Here is a 23,744-nt window from a genome sequence, read left to right as displayed (position 1 = left end):
GCGCTCCGCCCGGCGCAGGGGCGGAACTTCCGGTCGAGCGGGACTTCCGGTCGGGAAGGCCGGGAGGCTGGGGCTGTTCGTCTGGATCCCTCGTAGCACGTGGCGCGCGGATTTGGCGTGGGGGCTTCTGAGCGGCTTGCGAGGCGGAAACCCACGGAGAGGCGGTTGGGTCGGCCGCGGGTATAACCGTCTCTGTGCGGTTCCTGTCCCAGCGCCGGGTGGGCGGCCTCCGCGGGCGCCGAGGCTCTGCGCGCGTCCGTCATGGACTACCGGCGGCTGCTGATGAGTCGGGTGGTCCCTGGGCAGTTCGACGACGCGGACTCTTCGGACAGGTAGGCGGCCGTGGAGTACACCGGCTCTCCCGATTCCGCTCTCCCCGCCGCCGCCGCCCCGTTGGGGAGTTGACGCTTGTTCGTGGTGTGGAGGGACACTGTAGTTTATCGCTCGGGGGCGCGCCCCACGGCTTCTCAGTCTTTCTCCATCCCAGCCGGGACTCGCCCCGGGTTATGGCAGAGGTAATGAGAGCCTCTGGTCAGGGGAGTCCGGGGTTCCCAGACGATTACCGTCGCTGAGGGACAGAGTTACGAATAGCGACTGGGAAACAGGTTTTTGCGCTTTATGTTAGGCATTCAAGAAATACTTATTGAGCACCTCCTGTGTGCCGGAATCTGTCCTCGGCGCTGGAGAAAGTGGTGAACAAGACAGACTAAGTCCCTGCTGTCATTGAACTTTACCCTCGCTACTTGGGAGGGGGGGCAGACAAATACATAGAAATTAAAAAAAGATGACATATACTATGCAAGTAATTAAAGGCGGTTGATATACTACGTGTGTATGGTCAGAGAAGGGTTAAGTCCAGATCTAAATGACAAGAAGGAGCTAACCTCAGGAATAGTAGAGGGAACAGCATTTCAGGCGGAGAGAACAGCAAGCGCAGAGGCCCAACGGTGGCATCCCTCTTGGCTGGCTGTGAAAGAAAGATCTAGAGGCCAATGTGCTTACAGCCCAGTGGAGGTAGTTGAGAAACTTGGTAGGTAATGGTATAGAAGTGAGAAGGGGCCATATCATGTGTAGCCTCACAAGTGATGGTAAGGAGTTGAGATGTTATTCTAGGTCTTGCAGGAAGCCATAGGGGGATTTTAGCAGGGGAATTACATCATCTGATTTATGGTTTAAAGGAATCGTTCTGCTATGGAGAGGATGGTTTTGGAGGGCAAGAGTGGAAGCAGAGACCAGTTCAAAAGTAATAAAGTCATCCAGTTCAAAGATTATGGGAGCTAGAGACAGAGTTGTAGGGATATGTTTTGGAGGTAGAAGTGAGAGGGTTTGGCAGTAGATTGGATGTGAATGTGAGGCAGAAAGAATTAAGGATAACTCCTACTTAAAAGCAAAATGAAACAGTTATTTTAGAATTCCAAGAAAGCAGTTTTTACTTAATGTTTACAGTAAAGATCTGTTACATATAGATTTTATCTGTCAGCTGGAGATTTTTTCAATAAATATATCTTGATCCCTTTCTGTGTGTCAGATCTAGTGTTAGTTGGTAGGGGTACATTGGTAAACACCACCCTGATTGACACAGAACTTGCACTCTAGCGAGGGAAACTTATTAAATAGTTAGACAAATTATTTGTATTAGAATTGGGTAAATAATACAAAGGAGAAATGGGTGACGAATAGGAAAGATCTCTCTGAGTGAGTTGATAGTAAGCTACTGCTGGAAGGAGTAGAAATGAGAGGGAGTAGAAGGGCATTCCAGGTTTATATTTACAGATGGGCGTACAGAAGCCCCTAGGAGAGAAGTTAAGAGGAAAGAAGCAGCACAGCCAGCGTGGCGTGAATAGTTAACAACAATGAGTATGCTCTGGTTTACTGTCCATCGCTGGATATGCTGATGATAAACCAACGATTTTGCCCCTCCTCCCCCAGTCCAGGGGACTTTTGCCGATCTCTGGAGACATTTTTGTTTGTCTCTACTAGGGGTGGTGGTGCACAAGTGGTATCTGGTAGGTAGGGCCAGAGATGCTGATAAACATCTTAGGATGCACAAGACAACCGCCTACAACAAAGGATTGTCTGGCTGAGGTTGAGAAGCCCTGGTATAAATGAAGGGGTAACTTTAACATGCCCCTCTAGGTTTTTGGCAATTTATTGATTATGTTTATGAAATCCTAGTAAATTGCAGGTGTTTAATGATTATTTTTTCTCTTCCTACCCATATTCATGGAGATTTTTAGCCCTCTAGACCATGGCTAATTAATAAGTCAGGATTGATATCTAAATTTGCTTAAACTCGTGTCTGACTGTTTTTAAGCCAGTAGTGCATATTATCACTTGTTTTATGTATGGTTTTTGTCCTTATTCTCTATATGAGAGATCGAAATTGGTAGTATCGCTATTGAATTTGGCCTGAAAATGTGTTTTGTTTGGTAGGCAAAGTGTTTTATAAAAATTGGATATGCCAGTTAAGTGGGAGATTTTACACAAAAATCCACGTTTCTGGCTTTTCTTGAAAAGCTAAGAAGATCTGGTAACACTAGGTCTGAATTCTCACATGGCAAAAAAAAAAAAAAAAAATACCGTATAAGTTGTGCTGCCTGTTCTCTGGATTTGACAATCCCCACTTCTCCTATTTTCTTATATGCAGCCTACGTCACTTATCTGTGGTGCAAGTATTCACTGTTCCTTCCCTTCATGCACAAGAGTGATTCTTTGTGTAAGACAAATCTTGATATAGTTTCTTTTGTTGCAAGGTGGTATTTGAGTTCAAGGTAAGGCTGCTTTAGACTTATTCCCAAGTTTTGGTCAGAAAGCTTTTTTTCCCTCTTAAACCAGTTCAATGAAGTTTCCCTTGCCTCAATTCATTCTGCAGAGAAGATAACTATATAAATTGTAACTTCAGTGGGGCAGAAGCAGATCCAACACCTGATGTACTTTAGTGTAGGACCTGGAGAATAAGCGAACAACTCCAGCAGAACTCTGAAAAACTGGAGAACTTGGTATTAAGAAGATTGAGCTTATTGGGAGATTGGTTGTAAGGGAACGTTTTAGATTTGTTGGTGTAGGTTTACTCTGTTATATCATAAATAAATACGTAAGTTTGTCCAATTGGAGCATTTCTAAACGTGCTGAAACATTGTTATTTCTAGTGAAAACCTTGACTTGAAGACAATCAAAGAAGAAGATGACTTTGTATTTGAAGACCTTCAAAGTAATGTGAATGAGAAGATGGGTGAAGGTGAGATAGAAGATGAGGAGGAGGAAGAGGATTATGATGATGACGATGATTGGGACTGGGATGATGGTGTTGGAAAACTTACCAAAGGTTATACCTTGAATGGAGGTAGTAACCCACAGGTATTTTATAAATGATTCTATACATCTTTGTGTTGTTTGCTTATGTCTTCTTTTTTAAAAGGACTTTTTGTGGTTCTGGAACTGAGTAACTGAAAGATTTTCCTCAGGTGATATTTTCCTGTAGTTCTAGCCTTTATTGATTTTCATTCTTTGACCTTTCCATATTTCGAATAACTTCCGAATGTGGATTCTTTCCGTAATCAATAAATTTAAAAAGAGTTATTTAAATTGTCGTAAGATTATGAGCTTTAAAATCTGCATGGGAAAGGAGATGAATAGACAGTTTACTACTGATGGTTAAGAAACGGAGAAAAACATATGTGGAATATAAACCAACACATGGACAGAGAAAACTGGACTGTGGTTACCCGGGAAGTGGGGGTGGGGGGTGGGCACAAGGGGTGAAGGGAGTCATATACGGGGTGATGGACAAACAAAAATGTACAACCCAAAATTTCACAATGTTAGAAACCATTAAAATATCAATAAAAATCAAAAAAAAAAAAAAAAAAGAAACGGAGAAAAAGTTCAGCTCGTTAGTGATTAAAGAAATGCAGATTAGATTATGTAGAGATGCCATTTTTTCCACCCACGAAACTGACATGTCACAAAATGTATAGTTGATGGTCAAGTAAGTACGTACAATTATTTGGAGGATACACTGGTAAGTGATAAAAGCTTTAAAAACTTATAAAATAAACGCTTTGACTCAGCAATTCTTCTGTGAATGTGCCAGGACTTAAGTTACAAGGATGATCCTCCACTATTGTTTATAGTAGGAACATTGGAAACAACCTTGATTACATTTACTATGGGGCTGATTTCACGTAATGGGATATTATGCAGCCATGAAATGTTGCAAAGGAAGACTGTATTAGTGACGTGGAGATGTGTTCATATCTACCATCATCTACCATGTGCAAAACACAGGTTAGCAGACTATGTAGAGCTGCTTCTCACACTGAAAGTACTAAATGTGTCAGGAGTTTGCATAGCCGTAAGATTAACATGGTACATGTTCCTGGATAAAGGTTCCTGAAAGTATGGAGGGGAAGAAACTAACAATATTCCTTTGAATATTAAGACAGCTATAACGTGGACTAAATGCATGCATTTTTAAAATAACCAAATGAATTTCACGCTTGTGATCTTGTTTTGGTAACTCCATTGATTTATTGGTGAAACTTGGAGCAATTTCAACATAGGATGTAATCCCTTTTGGTAAAGCTAGGAAAAAAAAGAAAGTTGATGTGCTTAAATGTTAACTTATTATCTTTGGGTGCTGGGATTAAAGTTTTACCTGAACATATATTATTTTAATTAAACATTATTTTAAAATTTATATTTAATAGGAAATTTAAAACGTTCTGTGCATACAAGAAACAGCTCAGCCTTAAAGTTCCATGCTGAGATAACAGGATTGATTCAGTGGTTGTTCCAGGCCCTTTTATCTCTGCTGTGTTCTCTCATTTGTGGGTTCTGGATATCATCTCCTCTTTCTCCTCTTTATTTCTTTCTTTTCTGTTATGTAAGTTTGTACATAGCAGTCTAAGTGCTAAGCCTCGTACTTAATCTTTCCTTTCTTGAGATACTAGGCCCAAAATGAAATTCTTAGGACCAGTTTAATGTTGGTCTTAGCTCTTTATTATACATTTTGGGGGTGAAAGAACATTCTCAAGTTTTAAATCTATAAACCTGTCAAATTAAAACAACACATTTAATTTTAATTTGTTATATGTAATAATGAGGAATACATTGTAGAGTGGTTAAACAAAAAACCCAGATTATGTAGACTCTGTTTTAGCCAGTAACTTTAACCTTCTATTTCAAATGCCTTTTTAAAAAATTTCTTGAACAAATTTGATTGATTCTTAGGGTACCCTCTCAGTACTGACGCTTTAATAGTTAACTGTGAACTAAGGAAAAAAACACGTGATGGTGAACTTAGGTTTGTATTTATAACTAGTGCCTTAGACTCTGTAACTCGTTTCTTCTAGGCAAATCGACAGACTTCCAACTGCAGTTCGGCCAAAATGTCTACTCCAGCAGACAAGGTCTTACGGAAATTTGAGAATAAAATTAATCTAGGTGAGTTTATAAAATACATTTCCTCACTGGGCTATGAGGACATTCTTCAAAAACCATGAAATGTTATATAAAATTTTATTAGATCAAGAAATGAATATATTCAGTGTTATAGACTGAATAATTGTGCTTAGAGAAAATAAAAACTTCGTAATTTACAAACATGGCTTCAAAGAAAGACTAGCTTATACTTTTTTAGTTCTGTTTTTTCTGTTTTATGAACCTATAATTTGAAATGAAACTGAAATTTTTAGAATTAAACTTGAAATTCAGGCAGTTATATTATCTATATTAGTTGTATAAAATAATAAAAGTGTCTGAAATGCAATATATGCAGATATAGTTATTTTGGGGGGATTTCTGGATCTAGATTTCTGTGGCTCAAAAATTACAGCTGTATGGGGCCGGCCCGGTGGCGTGGTGGTTAAGTGAGCGCGCTCTGCTTTGGCGGCCTGTGGTCTGGACCAACACACTATTTGTCAAGCCGTGCTGTGGCAGTGTCCCATACAAAGTAGAGGAAGATGGGCACGGATGTTAGCCCAGGGCCAATCTTCCTCAGCAAAAAGAGGAGGCTTGGCATCAGATGTTAGCCCAGGGCTGCTCTTCCTCACACACACACAAAAAAAATAACAGCTGTAGTGATGAAAGTGATAATGCTCGTTATTAAGGAAACACAATTTAGTGCTTACCTTTAAAAACATTAAAAATTAAAAAAAAATTAAAATTTTTTTCATTACTAAAATATATTCTATGTACAATGAAATATTTAGAAAATAAAGAAAGAAGAGGAAAAGTATCCTATTCAGAAAGACTGTTAATATCTTTTTGTCTTACATGTTGTTTACATTGTGGATTTTTTTGTATTTTTAGATAAGCTAAATGTTACTGATTCTGTCATAAATAAAGTCACTGAAAAGTCTAGACAAAAGGAAGCAGATATGTAAGTAATATCTTAACTATAAAACATGACTGATAAGGAATAAGTCTAATCAAATTAAGTAGCATCTTGGTCATAATTATTTTGCAAAGGATGTTCCTTTGTATCCTTAAACCAATTCTTTTTTTTTTAGCTTAAATGAGGGTATCCTATGCCTTTGTAAGATGAAAATATTAAATAAATCTTTTTAAGAAATATATGGTAAAACTAGAATCTTGTGAAATTCACAAATGTGCTCATATGAGGGTAACTATTTGTAGATTTCAGCTTAAACTAAAATGTTAGAATATAAAAATACTTCCTTTTTAGAATTTATTAAGAATTGTTCTCTTCCATGAAATCTTTTTAAAAATTCAAGGAAAGATTTAAAACTAAATAATGATATAACTCAGAGCTGTTTCCATTTACACTTTTGTTCTGAAAACTAATTGTTTCAGATCTGGTTATCTTCTCCTAAATGCTAATAACTCTAAGGCATTAGCAATATATTATAGAAAATAACACTAGATCACACAACTAGAAGTGTTAGAACTGAACTTAAAAACCAGTTTTCTTCTGGGTTATTGCTGTGCCCAAGAAATACTAGCTTTTTGAGAATCGTCGTAGTTGTTTGTTATTTCATTGAAGTGTCTGTTTGAATCTCTGTGTTTGAATCTTTATTAGTTTAGGTTAGTGTGCTAATTGAGTCACTTAGTGTGTGAGCTGAAGCTAATCAGTGTCTGCATTTTAACACAGAACTCAGTAACTCTCTTGAAATGATAAAAACTTGCGTCTTTGTAGAAAAGGACTCTAAAGAGAAAGCCGTGGAAATGACTGCTATACAAATAGAGTCATTAAAAATTTAAGGACGATATTAACAGACTCCAGCCTAGTTCACTTTACCCCAGCTGCTCGTATTATTTAATGCTTCTGAAATATGGATAGACTTTTTTCCTTACTGCAGATCTGCTCCTTTTGCCCTAGGAAACTGAAGTGCTTATTAAGGGGAAATGAAGGAAGTTTCACTCAGTGATGAAACTATGAAGAGATCAGGAAATCTGTTGTTAAAGAAACTGCCTACCTAGGAATTTCACGGACTGATGTACATTTAGAAACTTTCTATTTTGGCTTCTCTGACTGACTTTGAAATACGTGACCTATCGGTTTTTGGTTTTGGTTAGGTATCGCATCAAAGATAAGGCGGACAGAGCAACTGTGGAACAGGTACAGTTTAAATGTGTGGCAAGCTCTTGTTTGAAGTTAGCATTTCTTTTCTCTTTGAATTGTGGTTTGCTTTCATCCTTCTTGCTTAATGCTAATGTTACCTAACAATTACTCTCGTATAGAGTTACTCCTTATAGTTTTAGAGATCTACATTTTGCTTAGTAATAGGACAAGTAATAGATAAATTAGAGTCATGCCCCCTCCATAGTCCTGTGAAGTCACCATGCAAAACGTTCATCTCCTCTGAGGAAGCAGAGTCGACTGTAAGACCAGGAATCTTTTCTCTTAAACAAGGTCTGCAGGAATTTTGTGAGCTTTCCCAGAAGATAGATCAGGTGTCTGCCCGGAGTGGGGGGTGTGTGTGAGAGACAGAGACGGAGAGACGGGTAATGCCTTCAAATTTTCAATTAGAAATCTCTTAATTGTTTAGAAATTATGCTTGTTTTATTCTTTCTATTCAAGAATGGGGGAAAATCAGCCCCTAATGTTCCGATGTGCAGAATTGTGATTGGATGTTAACACTGGCACAGATTTTTGATGTGAGGAAAGTGATAAGAAGGATCAGAACATTGCTACTGCTGCATATATACCCTTCTCCTCACCCCTACACATGTACACAAACACATTATGGCATAGTAGCCCCTTGGACCTACAGATCCTTGGTTTAGGACATAAGCACCCCTTCTACTGTCCCCCTCAATCCACAAGGGAGTAATACCCAACTTGAGCTCCAGAGCCATGTGCACAGCTGAAGAATTCCACCTTTAGGCAGGAGCAGGGTCTGGGATCTCTGTCTGCATTGTCCTCTAATTTATTTATTTTGTGTGATTTCTTTTTGTGATTGAAAACAAAGTGTGGTCCAGCTGAGAGAGAGGAGGCCGTTTTAATTTTCAAAGACCCTAAAATAACTTAGGGAGGAAATCCTTTCTTTTTCTCTTTCAAAATTAATTTTGCTAAGAGTATATATCCTGAGTCTTAAGCTGTCTTTTTAAAATACATATTTGTCTGTAGGTTTATTTGCTTATTGTATTTCTCTTTCCCTATTTTATTTTTAAGCCATTTGGGTACGTTGCTCCTTCCTGCCCCCCCTGACGTGTCTTCCTACTAGCTTTGCAGAAGCGCAGGTCTCTCCCTGGGTTCCTGTACTCTTCCCCTCTGTTGACCTGTGCAGTGGAGAAGGAGTGCAGTTATTGCCTATTCACTCACTTTCCTTTCAGTCTTCTCTGGTTGCAGTGGTTGTAGGTTGGCTTTTAGTCTTTTAGTCTTCCAAGGTTGTTTTGTTTCTGTTAACCTTAGGTTTTTGGTGTGACTGCAGCCACCTCGTTGAAGACCCTAAAGTATAGTTAGATTTGGCCACTTTACACTGTCTCACTACATGGAGCTGGAGGACCCACTGCAAGTGTCCCTTGAAATTGCATGTAAATATGTGGCTGGCTCCGTCTCAGCCGTGGACAGGAGCAGGCTTTAAGTTCGTTGCCTTCTGTTGGTTAAAGAGGACTTTGGGGCTCTTCTTACTCAAGACCGACTGCTCTCACTTTGAAGGAGACCTTTCCCCGGTCGACTCATCTATACCAGGGGTCTACAAACTGTTTCTTTAAAGGGCTAAATAATAAATTCTTTAGGTGTTCCTTAGGCATCACAATTATTGTTTTTTTTAAAAAAAACAACGCTTTAAAAGTGTAAAAACCGTTCTTAGCCTGCAGGCTGTAGAAAAACAGGCTTTGGCCTGGATTTGGTTCATGAGCCATAGGGTGCTGACCCCTGGTTTAAAGTTGCTTTTCTAATACACTGGCCACTGGGCACTTGAAATGTGGGTAGTTTCAATTGAGATGTGCTATAAATGTAAATACCCACTTGATTTTAAGACAATGTAAAAAACAATGTTAAATATCTCACTAATAATTTTTTATATCGCTTACCTCTTGAAATGATAGTGTTTTAGATGTATTGGATTAAATAAAATATATTAAAATGAATTTCACCTGTTTCTTTTTACTTCTTGTAATGGTGAGTAGAAAATGTGAAATTACGTATATGGTTTGCATTGTATTCCTGTTGGCTAACATCTGGATCGGCTAATTGATCTGGAGTCAATTTCTGCTTTCCTTGCACTTGGTAGCCTTTGATTTCCGTGACTGAATGAATTTGTTGGTTTGTTGTCTCTCTGGTTCCTTTGCCCTTCATCTCACATTTTATTTACTAAAAATCAGAGTGAATAAAAACACCATAATAACGACTCTCATTTGGTCAACCAGGATAGCATAGTACAGTTAAGGTCTTCATTTATTAATTGTCAGGTGCTTCAGTGAGAAATATTTGGTACTGTCTTTCTGAACTTTCTACTTTTTGCATTTCATTTTAGGTGTTGGATCCCAGAACACGAATGATTTTATTCAAGATGTTGACTAGAGGAATTATATCAGAGATAAATGGCTGCATTAGCACAGGAAAAGAAGTGAGCTTTTTTTGGGATGCCTGAATGTTTTCATGTTAGTTTTCTTCTTTCAGATACCAAAGGAAACTAAGGCACTTAGTAAATATATTGTGCCTTTAAAAAGAAAAGAAAAAAAACCCCATACACAAGTCAGGATAATTTAATACAGTGTTTCTGAAGATGGCTGTATTAATATTTATGGCCAGGTAGGAAGTTGTGCACATAACTATGCCTTACACTGCCATCACTGTGTTATGTCATTGAGTCCAACTGGTGTGCCCAGCAGTGAGCTTAGATGGTTGGACTCCTGCAGGCCTGAGTCCTGCTCAGACATTTACTGCTGGGGCAGAGTTTATGGTCTAGTTTCTATGAGTCAACGAGTGTTCTTCTTATTTTTTTCTTTATATATGGATATGAAGAAAGACAGACATGGTTTTTAAATTAGCAACTATTCTGTAGGAAGTAGTTCTCAGTGAAATTCAGTTTATAAATCATGACGTATAAGAATGTCTTCAAATATTTTCCACATACTTGAGATATGAAAAGTTTGAAACCGCTTCTCACATGTACTTAAACTGCATTTTACTATGTATGTAATTTGGAGATATGTGATATATTTTCTATACCTTTTGGTAGGATGTTTCGTATTTTAATTCACATGTTCAAAAGATGATGGTGTTCCTTGTGCATGTTATTTCAGTTCACTTGACTTTTGAAGATAGAATCAAATAGATTGAAAAAGTAAAATACTGTTTGTAGTTACTTAACATGAACTTAATTTTTTTTTGTTTTTGACTTAAAATAGGCTAACGTATACCATGCTAGTACAACAAATGGAGAGAGCAGAGCGATCAAAATTTATAAAACTTCTATTTTGGTGTTCAAAGATCGGGATAAGTATGTAAGTGGGGAATTCAGGTAAGCTCAGATTTTTTTTCCCAGTTGGCTTAATTTCTGTTTCCTAAAAAGTAAAAACTAGAATAATGGAATGGTTGAAATAACAAATATTTTTCTTGTTCAAGATTTCGTCATGGCTATTGTAAAGGAAACCCCAGAAAAATGGTGAAAACTTGGGCAGAGAAAGAAATGAGAAACTTAATCAGGTGACTGGGGGATGTGTGCTGTGCCCTGCACATTGGCTCTGCCCTTTCCTACAGCAGATCCCGGTGGGGGGCGGTTCTGCCCAAAGGCGGGGACTCCATAGGGCCATTCAGTTCCATTAGATCTGCTGGGGTAAGCAGAAGAAACGAATTTCTGGACAAATAGCAGCTAGCTTCTCTTCTCTGTTCTAAGAATCCATTACAGAAGAATTCTGCCACGATTCACATTTATTCAGCAAGGCTGGGTCATTTGAAGAGTCTTGGAAGCTGTGTGAGAATGTTTAGAATTTATGCTGAGGATGATAAGAAGCTGTTACAGGATTATAAGGAGGGGAAGAGACACAGTCAGGTGGTGAGAATGATGTGTTACTTTTTAGTAGGTACTGGAGTTTTAGACAAATTTTGTTAGGTCCTAAACTCTTTGCTTATTTTAGTTTCCTTATTTGAGTCCAATTTTGGACACATTTTTGTGATGTTTGTTTGTACTGACACGTTTGTATCAGGTAAAGGTGGCTTACGTAGCAGAGATCAAGTTTCCACAAAAATTTGAGGGATTTTTTTTTCCCTCTTTTAAATGTTTTAACTTTTTATATGCTGTACATAGGTGACATACACTGGGTATTTTAGTGTTAAGCAAGTACTACTTGTTTTGCAAGTCCTGAAATCTTGTATTCAGTTAGCTGTTGGCTATAAGTCCAACTAATTTTCTTAAGCCCTTTTCAGAGTGATCAACTTAAAAGATAATTGCAGACATAGCTGCTGTATTTCATCAATGCTAAGGTGCACATTTTTTTCGTAGTTTAACATCTCTGGAATCAGATTGGGTGTTAGAAGCTATGAGATATCATAGTTGAATTGCTACTGTTTGTCATTCTTGGACGTACATAATGGTGTCACTTAAAAAAGCACTGGTCTTAAAGTTTAGGAAATACGATAATAGAGTTGCAAGGCCTTGGTGCTGTTTGCTAAAGGGCAGCATTAATCTTGTGTACTGTAGCTGTTGTAATTTGTTTTAGATGCCATTTCGACTTTTCGTCTGTCCTTTTATCTGTTTTAATATCACAGGCTAAACACAGCCAAGATCCCATGCCCAGAACCTATCGTGCTGAGAAGTCATGTTCTTGTCATGGGTTTCATTGGTAAGGATGACATGTAAGTATGGGGAAGACCTAATAATTATATGCTCAGAACTGTATTTTTAAGTGCTTTAAATTATCCAGTAAATGAATATTTCCCATTTGAATAGCTCCTTTCATCTTGGAATATTTTTATGAATGTTTCCTATTGTATTAGTGCATAGAGTTATTAATTTATTCTACCTTTTTTGTGTGTGTGTGTGAGGAAGATTGGCCCTGAGCTAACATCTGTTGCCAATCCTCCTGTTTCTGGTGAGGAAGATTGGCCCTGGGCTAACATCCTTGCCCGTCTTCCTCTGATTTATATGGGACGCCTGCCACAGCATGGCCTTGATAAGTGGTGCGTAGGTCTGCACCTGGGATCTGAACCTGTGAACCCTGGGCCGCTGAAGCAGAACGCACAAACTTAACCACTATGCCACCAGGCTGGCCCCTGTTCTACCTTTTTAAGTCTCAAAATGCTTCAGAATAACAAATTTCACCCTGTTTTTGAGGAATATCTTATACAGTAAGCTGGGACGGCATGTTTATTGACAACATCTTGGAATGGTATGTCTGTAGTGAACCAAATTGTCACATGTATGGTTCACATGCTGAGTTGTAGAAGAGAAGTGCATGTATCAATGTAGTGTAAAGCAAGAAAACTTGTTCTGGGTCAGTTTATCTTAGTTGTTCATTTTCTTTTTATTCAAGGCCAGCGCCACTCTTGAAAAACATCCAGTTATCAGAATCCAAGGCTCGGGAGTTGTATCTGCAGGTCATTCAGTACATGAGAAGGATGTATCAGGATGCCAGGCTTGTCCATGCAGATCTCAGTGAATTTAACATGCTGTGAGTGTGTTTTGTCCCTTAGGAACCTTGCATACGTCATTTCATGTCCTTTAAAAAAATGAATAAAATCCCAATCCAACAAGTCATACTAAATTCTGAAATTTTGAAGTTGACTTCCACATGGTCGCAATATAGGATGTGTTCCTGCTTTTGGTGACCTTAGTCACAGAATTGACCACTGTGATCATTTAAGTTAAAGGACTTGGAAAGTTTTCTCGATTTTAATCTCTGGTTAGTCAAAGTAGCCTCTTCTCCTTACCCACCTTGTTTATTTTATTAGTTATTTCTCTTGCTCTTAAAATAGAACTTTTTAAACAAAAATGTAGGCAAGTGGTAGTATCCAGTAGTCCCCGCCGGTCTGGCCCTTACAGTACCCAAGTGGAGGTGTGCACATCCCTGATGCTTCTCATGGTCCCCGCCTGTCTGGCCCTCACACTACCCGAGTGGAGGTGTGCACATCCCTGATGCTTCTCATAGTGTCCACCCGTCTGGCCCACAGGTACCACAGTGGAGGTGTGCACATCATTGACGTTTCTCAGTCCGTGGAACATGACCACCCACACGCCTTGGAGTTCTTGAGAAAAGATTGTGCCAATGTCAACGGTGAGCGGAAGTTGGAATTTCCTACCACCTTGTTTGTATTTGTTGGTTCTGTACTCTGTTAAGCTGTTGATGTAAAATCTTGGCACTAAATTGTCCGATGCAGTGATAACTTATACCATTTACTGGGAGATGGTATATTTTTCTCTTCATTTCTCTGTAAAGTAGTTGGAACAATAACCTTTTCCATTGTAAAGCTGTCATTAACATTTTCCTTCTGCAGATTTCTTTTTGAAGCACGGTGTTGCTGTGATGACTGTGCGGGAGCTCTTTGAATTTGTCACAGATCCCTCAATTACACGTGAGAACATGGATGCTTATCTCTCAAAGGTGAGATGGGGCAAGGAAGGGAACGAATAGAAAACAACAGTAGTAGTTTGCGTTTAGGTGACACTTCTGAGGGTCTCAAATTGCTTAGCATAATATTTGTTCATTTTGACAGCTTCCTGAGACCTTTTCCTTCTGATTTCACAGATGGGGAACCAAAAGTATAGTAAAAAGCCAATGGTAAAGCCAGGTTTCTTGACTTTAATCATCGGGCAGGATCCACAGAACTTTTTCATCCTGTAAAACAGAAACTCTATAGGCATTAAACACTAACTCTCCATTCCTGCCTCCCCCAAGCCCATCTACTTTCTGTCTGTGATGTTGGCTACTCTAGGTACCTCACGTGAGTGGAGTCATACAGTGTGTGTCTTTTTCTAGCTGACTTATTTCACTTAGTATAATGTCCTCAAGGTTCAACCATGGTGTAGCATGTGTCAGAATTTCCTTCCTTTTGAAGGCTGAATAACCTTCCATTGTATGTGTGGACCATGTTTTGTTTATTCATTCATCCATAGATGGACACTCAGGTTGCTTAACCTTTTGGCTGTTGTGAGTAGTGCTGCTGTGAACACGGGTGTACAAATATCTGTTCAAGACCCTGCTTTCAATTCTTTTGGGTGTGTACCCAAAAGTGGAATTGCTGGATCGTATGATAGTTTTGCTTTTAATTTGTGTGTATGTGTGTGTGTGTGTGTGTGTGTGTGTGTGTGTGTGTGTGTGAGGAAGACTGGCTCTGAGCTAATGTCTATTGCCAATCCTCCTTTTTTTGCTGAGGAAGATTAGCCATGAGCTAACATCTGTGCCCATCTTTCTCTCTTTTGTATGGGGGATGCCACCATAGCATGGCTTGATGAGCGGCGTGTAGGTCTGCACCCAGGATCTGAACCTGCAAACCCTGGGCTGCCGAAGCAGAGCGTGTGAGCTCAGCCACCACACCACTGGGCTGGCCCCTCTACTTTTAATTTTTTTAAGGAACTGCCATATTGTTTTCCTTAGTGGCTGCACCGTTTTACATTCCCACCAGTAGTGCAGAAGGGTTCCAATTTCTCCACATTCTCATATCCTCGCCAACACTTGTTATTTTTTGGTTTTGTGTTTTGTAGCTATCCTGATGGGTGTGAGGTGGTATCTTGTAGTTTTGATGTGCATTTCCTAATGATTAGTGATGTTGAGCATCTTTTCATGTGCTTGTTGACCATTTGCATATCTTCTTTGGAGACATGTCTATTCAAGTCTTTTGCCTATTTTTTAATCAGGTTTTTTTGTTGTAGAGTTCTTTATATGTTTTGAATATTATTAACCCCATGTCAGACATATGATTTACAAATACAAATATTTTCTCCCATTCCATAGGCTGCCTTTTCATTCTGTTGATTGCATCCATTCATGCACAGAAGTTTTTGATTTTGATGTCCAGGTTATCTATTTCTAGTTTTGTCTGTGAATCAAAATATTGAACACATGGCATCCCTGCCCCCACACAGGTTTCAGGTTTTCTCAGACCTTGTCATGTTCTCCCCTTTCCTGGAATGCCTTCCCTTTTCTACTTTTGCTCATCTTGCTCTGCCTAGTGAACCTTAAAGCTCAGTTCAGAAAGCTTTCTCGAGGAGAAATCAGGCAGAAATAATTGTTTCCATAGGTATATTGTCTATATTATGTAACTCTATAATAAAAGCAGTCACATGGCGTCACTTCTTAATATATTAGGTTCTTTTTAATTTTGTCACCCTCTACTAGACTATGAACTCTTAAGGGGCAGGAGTTTTATTCGTGTATTGCCAGTACCTAATCAGTATCTGGCACATAGCAATCACGTATGTCAAATGAATAAGTAAATATCACATCATTTTTATTCTTAAACTCTTTAGCACTAATTTTAGTGTCTGAACTTAAAACAAAAAACCCCAGTGCCACTTTTTTTTCCTTTCTTTTATATATTCTAAATAGAGTATACTCTGAGAACAGATCTTCAGTTTTATGGCTTTACAAGCCCAGAGAATCCTGTAGAGTCTCTGTCCCTTCGTTTCAGTCATTGTGTGCCCAGAGAGCTTTCTTTGGTGGTTTAACTGCAGCAGCATTAGAGCCGTTTACTCAAAACCAGAGGACAGTCCACCTTCTCTTTGATCCCTTTCGTTGACTGCTCGAGAATTAAAGGATGGTTCTTTCATTCTTTGGGTCTCACTTTCCCCTTAGTAAATATTTTTGCTAATCATTTAAAAATTAGTAAAAGTAGTATTACTTTTGAGAAGGGGCTAGAGATCCCCTGAGGCCAGATGAGTTTGGTTTATTCTGTTACTTGTGGGTTGATGGTGGCCTTTTTGGTGAGAGCTGCCGTGAGAGCTAACCTGTCCCGCTAGAGGACACCACGTCCCTTCTTCAGAAGTATGGAGGGGTGATCCTGATAGAGAGTAGAACAAGTTTATACTGAAATTGGGAAATGGACGTATCTTCTGTAGGTTGAATGTAAAGGAGAATAATTTCTGTTTTCTTTCCAAGGCCATGGAAATAGCATCTCAAAGGACCAAAGAAGAAAGGTCCAGCCAAGATCATGTGGATGAAGAGGTAAGATTTGTTCTCTTCACAGCCTTAGGAAACACTTGTGTTTTGAAGTTTTTTTTTAATATTGCTAGTTCATTGCATGAACTTGATTTTAATAAATCAGTTTTTTAAATGATGATAATATTTCCTTGAGACATAATGTGTTACGCAATTTAACTGAGCCAAATTGTATAACTTACATTCCATTATATCATTCCACTCAGCAACCTATCCTCGATGGAGAGCATTGTTAAAGAACCTATTAGAGTATATGATTCAAGAAGGAAAAGCCTAAGTTTTAGTTTGCAAATGTGAATTTTTAAATGATTTTAATGTTGATTCCTGTAACATTGTAGATTTTAAATATTTATGTTTGGTAAAAAAAAATTATTTTAATCTTGGGAGTCAGTGTATTTTTTGCAAAAGTGATCCATAGTGGGCTTTTTTTTTTTTAATTCTCACAGCTGTTAGTGTGATGGATGAATGTAAGGTACCCTGTATTTATCAGTAGTTCTGAACCTTTTTTCTATAGCACGGGGTAAATGATGGTCCCATGTAAGAACATGTTCCTTTGTAAGGCATGACCAGGCGGTGTTTGCTCTCTGCAACTCCACTGCTTTCTCTCCCACCCAGAAAAGGTTTTTGGAATGCAAATTAGGGGAGAGAAGTGTTATTTTAAGGGTAGCTGTAAATCACTTAGTGTTTTCTCGTTAGTAAGAAATTACTTCTGGCACACTGCACAGCAGATACAGCCCTGGCATGTGCAGGCAGCCTGGCTGAGAGCCAGTGTTATAGATGATGGTGGTAGATTCCTCTGTGACTTGATGGGGTGAGGATGCTGAGTGAACATGAGAAGTATGTGAATGACAGTTTCAATTTTCCTTGTCCTCTGTGTCTGTTAGGTGTTTAAGCGAGCATATATTCCTAGAACCTTGAATGAAGTAAAAAATTATGAGAGGGATATGGATATAATGATGAAATTGAAGGAAGAGGACATGGCCATGAATGCCCAACAAGACAATGTGAGTAGCTTGGTTTGTGTATAGCAAGCAAGTTTACAAAGGAAACTACAGTCCCCAACCTGCAGTCTTTTTTTTTGGGGGGGGGGGGACGGGGGGAGGAAGATCAGCCCTGAGCTAACATCCATGCCAATCCTCCTCTTTTTGCTGAGGAAGACTGGCCCTGAGCTAACATCTATTGCCAATCCTCCTCCTTTTTTTTTTTTTTTTTCCCTTTTTCTCCGCAAAGCCCCAGTAGATAGTTGCATGTCATAGCTGCGCATCCTTCTAGTTGCTGTATGTGGGACGCGGCCTCAGCATGGCCAGACAAGCGGTGCGTCAGTGGGTGCCCGGGAGCTGAACCCCGGGCCACCAGCAGCGGAACGAGTGCACTTAACCGCTAAGCCACGGGGCCGGCCCCCCAACCTGCAGTCTTGAATGTTGGCTTCTAATCTTCTGAGATGGCTAATTGCCTTTGCATTAACATGTTCTCTGTGCACATTGGATGTAAAGAGAGTTCATTGGTATTTATGAAAGGAAATGACACATCTGAATGAGTCCAACAGACTATAATTGCAAAAAAAGGAATATTTGTATAGATCTCTAGGCTATAAATGGTTATTATACTAGATCGATTGACATATATATTTCAGGTAGAAAATTTTTTTCTGTTAAAGGGCCAGATAGCAGATATTTTAGGCTTTGCAGGCCAAGAAGCAAAATTGAGGCTGTTCTGTAGCTCATTATATACCAAGAGAGAAAAAATTCCCCCAAATTTGTGTTGATGAAATTAAAAACACTAATAATAATTGAATACAACTTTTCATGATACAGATCTAGTAATGAGAGAAGAATGGAGTTATTTGGGGGAGGAGAAGACGTTTCATTTAATTGGGATTTGTAGTTAGAGTTTCCTGTCATCAGATTGATTGCGTGTGTTCCTCGGTGGACACCATCAGGCTGCAGGTCACATTGGACGCGTGGTCCGGAGTTTGCTGACTCCTTGTGTGTGTGGTAGACAAGGATGACACCCATGCTGTGAACTTTCCGTATTACTATGAGATACATTTTAGGCACCTTTTTATAATCTCATGAGATATTTAGCCCACAGTGCTCTTTCTTAATATTGCAATGTGTGTATTTCACTGTTTAGTTTGATGTTGATTCTTGTTTTTTTCTTTTTGCTTACAAGATTCTATACCAAACTGTAACAGGATTGAAGAAAGATTTGTCAGGAGTTCAGAAGGTATGAAAAACATGTGTTGCTGTTCATTTATGTGAAAAAACTTTTAAAGGCTGTAAAATTTAAGGTATTATTAGAGTTAGGTTAACAATGATACAGTAGTACTAGTATAGATACTTTCAAAGTCATGGGCATTTTCAGAAATGCCCTTTTTGTGTTCATTCTTTTTAACTATAAGACTGAAATATGGAAATTTATGGTTTATTTTTCAATCTGCCTCTGAATTATTCTTTTGTTATAGCTGAGGCATTGATCCTTTTTGTATCCTGGTCTTCATTTGTGAAGTTATTAATGAAACCATGTGCTTTGTGATGTTTTTACAGCCAGCTTAAAAAAACAGTGGAATCTGGTCTCATGCTAGTATGTAACCTGCTGAAGACCAATCTCATGAGTTTAGCAGTCTTAGAGTGCTGGATTCCTGTAGTGCTTTTTTTGTTAAGACAGTCTTGTTTTGTCTTACACTTTGGAACTACAGGGATTCATTCTAATTTAAGCAATAATAAAGGTAGTTGTTATTTCTTTTAATGTTCTTAATTAAAGGCTTAACTATGAAGGATCACAGCTTGCTTTTTGAAAATTTACTGTCTTTTATGGGAAGAATGGAATTAGGAAAATTCCAGTATTTTGCATTTCTGAGTTATATCCAGCAGGTATTATAGGGCAGTTGTACTTTGAATTCCAGAGCATGAAGATTTTGTTGCAATTGGCTAGAAAACCTTTTCGTACAATTGCCTTTTAAAGATCTGTTTTTTTCTTTCTTTCTTCTTTTTTTTTTTTTTTTTGGTGAGGAAGATCAGCCCTGTGCTAACATCTGCCAGTCCTCCTCTTCTTGCTGAGGAGGACTGGCCCTGGGCTAACATCTGTGCCCATCTTCCTCCACTTTATATGGGATGCCGCCACAGCGTGGCTTGCCAAGCGGTGCGTTGGTACGCGCCCGGGATCCGAACCGGCAAACCCTGGGCCGCCGCAGTGGAGCGTGCGCACTTAACTGCATGTGCCACTGGGCGGGCCCCTGTTTTTGTTTTTTTTCCTTCTTATAAAAAGAAAACCCGTCTTTTTAAAAAATGCTTCCTGCTGCTTTAAAAACTGCTAAACTTGAAAAAAATGAAAATTTCTCTTGTTTAAATATTGTCTTCCCTCTTGATTATATTAAGAATGCATTACTTGAAATTCAGTTCATAGGAAAACAGCTGTGAAGTTATCCAAATAAGTCTCTATTTTTCACTTGTGTCTATATTTCACATCCTTCCACGTCCCACCTCAGTCCTCCTGATTTGCTGAAAGAAGTAGAACAGTTCTGGTGTTGACCGGGGTCGCCCGGGAAAGCCCAGTTCCCGCATTTGGGTGTGCTCTTGAGCCTTACTGGCATGGCTCCTTCCTGGCTTCCTCCCTGATGTTGACTCTGTTGTTTTGATGTTTCAGTACAGGATGTTTTTCAAAGTATATCTTCAAGGCTAAAATCTGAATTCTGCCATTAACACACTTAATAACAATAGATAACTGATTGCTTTGGCATAACATAGTTATGTAATATTTTTAAGGTTCCTGAACTTCTAGAAAATCAAGTTAAGGAAAAGACTTGTTCTGATTCAGAAGATGCTGTAAGCTCTGAGTGTGCTGACACAGACTCTGAGGAGCAGGAAGACCATGCCTGCTCCAAGAAACCCACCACTGACCTTCAAGTTGATAAAAAGGTTAGCCAGGAACTCAAATTCCCTTGTTATCCAACATGGCAGCACAGCTCCTCTTATTTCTCTTTGTCCAAGTGTCTAGATTATGATGGCTGAAAGCAGCATTGATCAATAAGTACCTCTAATTATAGTTTCAGTTCCCAAGTGTGAACTTTGCTTTTGGTGGTAACATTGTCTAGAGATTGGGTTTCTGTTAGGAGCTCTTGGGTACTGCCTAGAGAGAGGACACACTAAATTCAGTACATTGATTAAAAATGATTATCATTCACTTGAAGTACCAGTGAGGTTAGAGTTGCCCCTTGGTACAATACTGAAGAGCCAGTTCAGGGGGATTTACAGCCCAGCCTGGTGTTTCAGAATCTGAAAGACTATTTCTTCCACTCCTAGCCATAGACATAAGAGACACTACTGATTGAATGATACATGACTGTAATTATTATAGTACAGTCATGCATCACTTAACGACGGGGATACGTTCTGAGAAATGCGTCGTGAGATGATTTTGTCGTTGTGTGAACATCATAGCGTGTACTTACACAAACGTAGATGCTATAGCCTACTACACACCTAGGCTATGAGGGACTAATCTTATGGGACCACCATCATATATGCAGTCTGTTGTTGACCAAAATGTCGTTAAATGGTGCATGACTGTATTCTTCATTCTTGGCTTAATCATACCTTATAAAATGTGAGTCCTAAGACTTCTGAGAGACATACCCAACTTGCTAGTACATTTTCTCTCTTTGCCTACTGGAAATAAATATTTTTTCTCTTTCTAACCTTTATTTTTGTTAGAGTATGAAACTTGTAAAGAAAAATAGTTGCAAACATTTAATAACATCCTCACGGGTATTTCTGTTTGGCTGTCTTCAAATTTCTGTTAAGAAACCTTAAAGATAATTTTCACCACAAATTCCACTACCAAGCCATAATCATTTTCACTTTTTCATGTTACAGTCACTTTTATCGTTTTACATATATTTTTTAATTTAGTTGAATATTAACTTGAATACTCTGATTGAATAAAATATGCAGGTTTTTTAATTTTTGTTTTTGTTTTACAGGAAAGAAAAAAGATGGTCAAGGAAGCCCAGAGAGAGAAAAGAAAAAACAAAATTCCTAAACATGTGAAAAAAAGAAAAGAGAAGACAGCAAAGACGAAAAAGGGCAAATAGAATCAGAACTATGTTATGTACAGTAATTTTGCACCAGTTACTTTTCATGCCTGCATGCTAAGCTGCAGCTGTAAGATGAGTTATAGATTTTTTTTTTTTTTTTTTTGTGAGGAGATCAGCCCTGTGCTAACATCTGCCAATCCTCCTATTTTTGTTTTTTTGCTGAGGAAGACTGGCCCTGGGCTAACATCTGTGCCCATCTTCCTCCACTTTATATGGGATGCCGCCACAGCATGGCTTGCCAAGCTGTGCGTCGGTGTGCGCCCGGGATCCAAACCGGCGAACCCCGGGCCGCTGCAGCGGAGCGTGCGCACTTAATCGTTTGCGCCACCGGGCCGGCCCCTAGGGTTATAGATTTTAACCGAATGGTTGTTACAGCAGCGTCTGTGAAGGCTGATTCGAATGTCTTTGTGTAATTATGTAAAAAGCTCTAAGCTCTGTTGTCTAGATCCAGTCACTGGCTCTGTCTAGTGTTGACAGAGGATTTATTTAAGCTACTATTTTAGTGAAGAACTTTGTACAGTTTTATAGATTTTTCTGTTACAATATGTTTTTTGAAGCATCATAAATATTTCGAGGTAATGAACATCCATAAGCTTTATGTAAGTGTAAAGGTACTTTGGACACATTGTTTTTGCTTTGTTTGTACATCCAAAGACCCATCTGAAATCATTTGATAGTAAGGCCATGGTTTCTGTAGAAGGGCGTTTCACTTCTAAGAGAATTCAGTTGGTTGTTGATGTAATCACTGCAGCTCTGTTCTGTCTGCATTGGTGATCATTTGTAATGCGCTTACTCTTCATCTTTAATATTCTTTTTTGAGCTAGGACCTCCCAGTTCATAAACTATTTCACATTCAACTATTTAGCCTGTTCATTCATTCATCAAATATTTGAGTATTTCAGCTGCTGGGGACACAGCAGTAAACAAAACAGACAAAAATTTCTAGCTTCAGGTAGTTTACTTTTTTTTTTTATAGGAAGATTAGCTCTGAGCTAACATTGTCAATCCTCCTCTTTTTGCTGAGGAAGATTGGCCCTGAGCTAACACCTGTGCCCATCTTCCTCTGCTTTATATGTAGGACGCTGCCACAGCATGGCTTGACAAGCGGTGCGTATGTCTGTGCCCGGGATCCGAACCTGCGAACCCCAGGCTACCAAAGTGGAGCATGCAAACTTAACCAATACACCACTGGGCTGGCCCCCAGGTAGTTTACATTTTAAAGGAAGACAAGATATTAAGATAAGTAAAAAACAATATATCAGCAGGTGATAAATTCTATGGAGTGAAATAAGGCAGAGAAGAAAGAATGCCTGGGGAGGTGGCAGTTTAAAAATAGGCCACACTGAGAGGCTATATTTGAGCAAATACTTGAAGAATGTGAGTCATGTGCATTTCAGAAGAGAAGAGCATTCCAGGTACTGCAAACAGCAAGTGCAAAGGCCCTGGGGGCGGAAATGTACCTGAAATGTTCTAGAAACAAGATGCTGGAGCATCCTAACCAAGGAAGAAAGTAGTAGATGAGATCAGATGGTGTTAGGCTTTTGGAGGGTTTTGAGCCGAGGAGTGGTATGATCTGACTTCTGTTTTGAAAGTTGCATGATCACCCTGGCCTCTGGAGAACTGACTAGGAAGCAAGGGTGAGAGACCAGTTGGGTATTTCATGTGGTAACCCACATGAGAGATGATGATGGCTTGGTTTAGGATGGTAGCGGCAGACATGGAGACAAGTGGTCGTCTTCTAGAGACAATACAAAGGTAGAGTGAACCGGATGTGCTAAGGGAATACATGAGGAGTTGAGAGAAAGGTTTACGGATGCCTTCAGGATTTATGACCTAAGCGACTGCAAGTGACTGTTGGAGTTGCCACTTACTGCATTGGGAAGGAAGGCGGGTGGAGCATGTTGACGAGTAGTGGGGTGAGATAAAAGCTTATATTGCAATACAGCACACGTTGAAATTACCAATTTAGTTTTTTATTTTTATTGTTTTTACCATGTACTTTACCTTAAAAATGCCTAATTTAGCCCTTTGCCTCAGAAACAGTTTGTATAAATAAACGGTTTCCCTTAAACTGAAGCTTGCA

At 39.1% G+C, this 23,744-nt stretch overlaps 1 protein-coding gene across 2 annotated transcripts; it reads left to right on the top strand.

Annotated features, from left to right (window-relative positions):
* Positions 1-63: 63 nt before the first annotated feature.
* Positions 64-23,744, top strand: RIOK1 (RIO kinase 1). Of its 2 annotated transcripts, XM_058555317.1 has the most exons (17): positions 64-332; positions 3,150-3,357; positions 5,355-5,445; positions 6,313-6,382; positions 7,540-7,582; positions 9,945-10,037; positions 10,822-10,934; positions 11,039-11,119; positions 12,182-12,268; positions 12,946-13,083; positions 13,583-13,686; positions 13,907-14,013; positions 16,507-16,572; positions 17,451-17,570; positions 18,739-18,792; positions 20,331-20,483; positions 21,548-23,744. In XM_058555317.1, exons 1-17 carry the CDS (start codon positions 262-264, stop codon positions 21,656-21,658), a joined length of 1,710 nt encoding a protein of 569 aa, XP_058411300.1. In that variant the 5' UTR covers positions 64-261; the 3' UTR covers positions 21,659-23,744. The 2 variants fall into 2 exon arrangements, with proteins under 2 accessions (XP_058411300.1, XP_058411301.1); XM_058555318.1 differs by lacking the exon at positions 64-332 and having other exon boundaries at positions 3,154-3,238.

The sequence above is a fragment of the Diceros bicornis genome, chromosome 14, assembly GCF_020826845.1.
Source record: "Diceros bicornis minor isolate mBicDic1 chromosome 14, mDicBic1.mat.cur, whole genome shotgun sequence".
NCBI classification, from domain to species: Eukaryota; Metazoa; Chordata; class Mammalia; order Perissodactyla; family Rhinocerotidae; genus Diceros; species Diceros bicornis.
The sequence above is the reverse complement of the archived record's forward strand: the minus strand, read 5'-3'. Positions and strand labels throughout refer to the sequence as shown.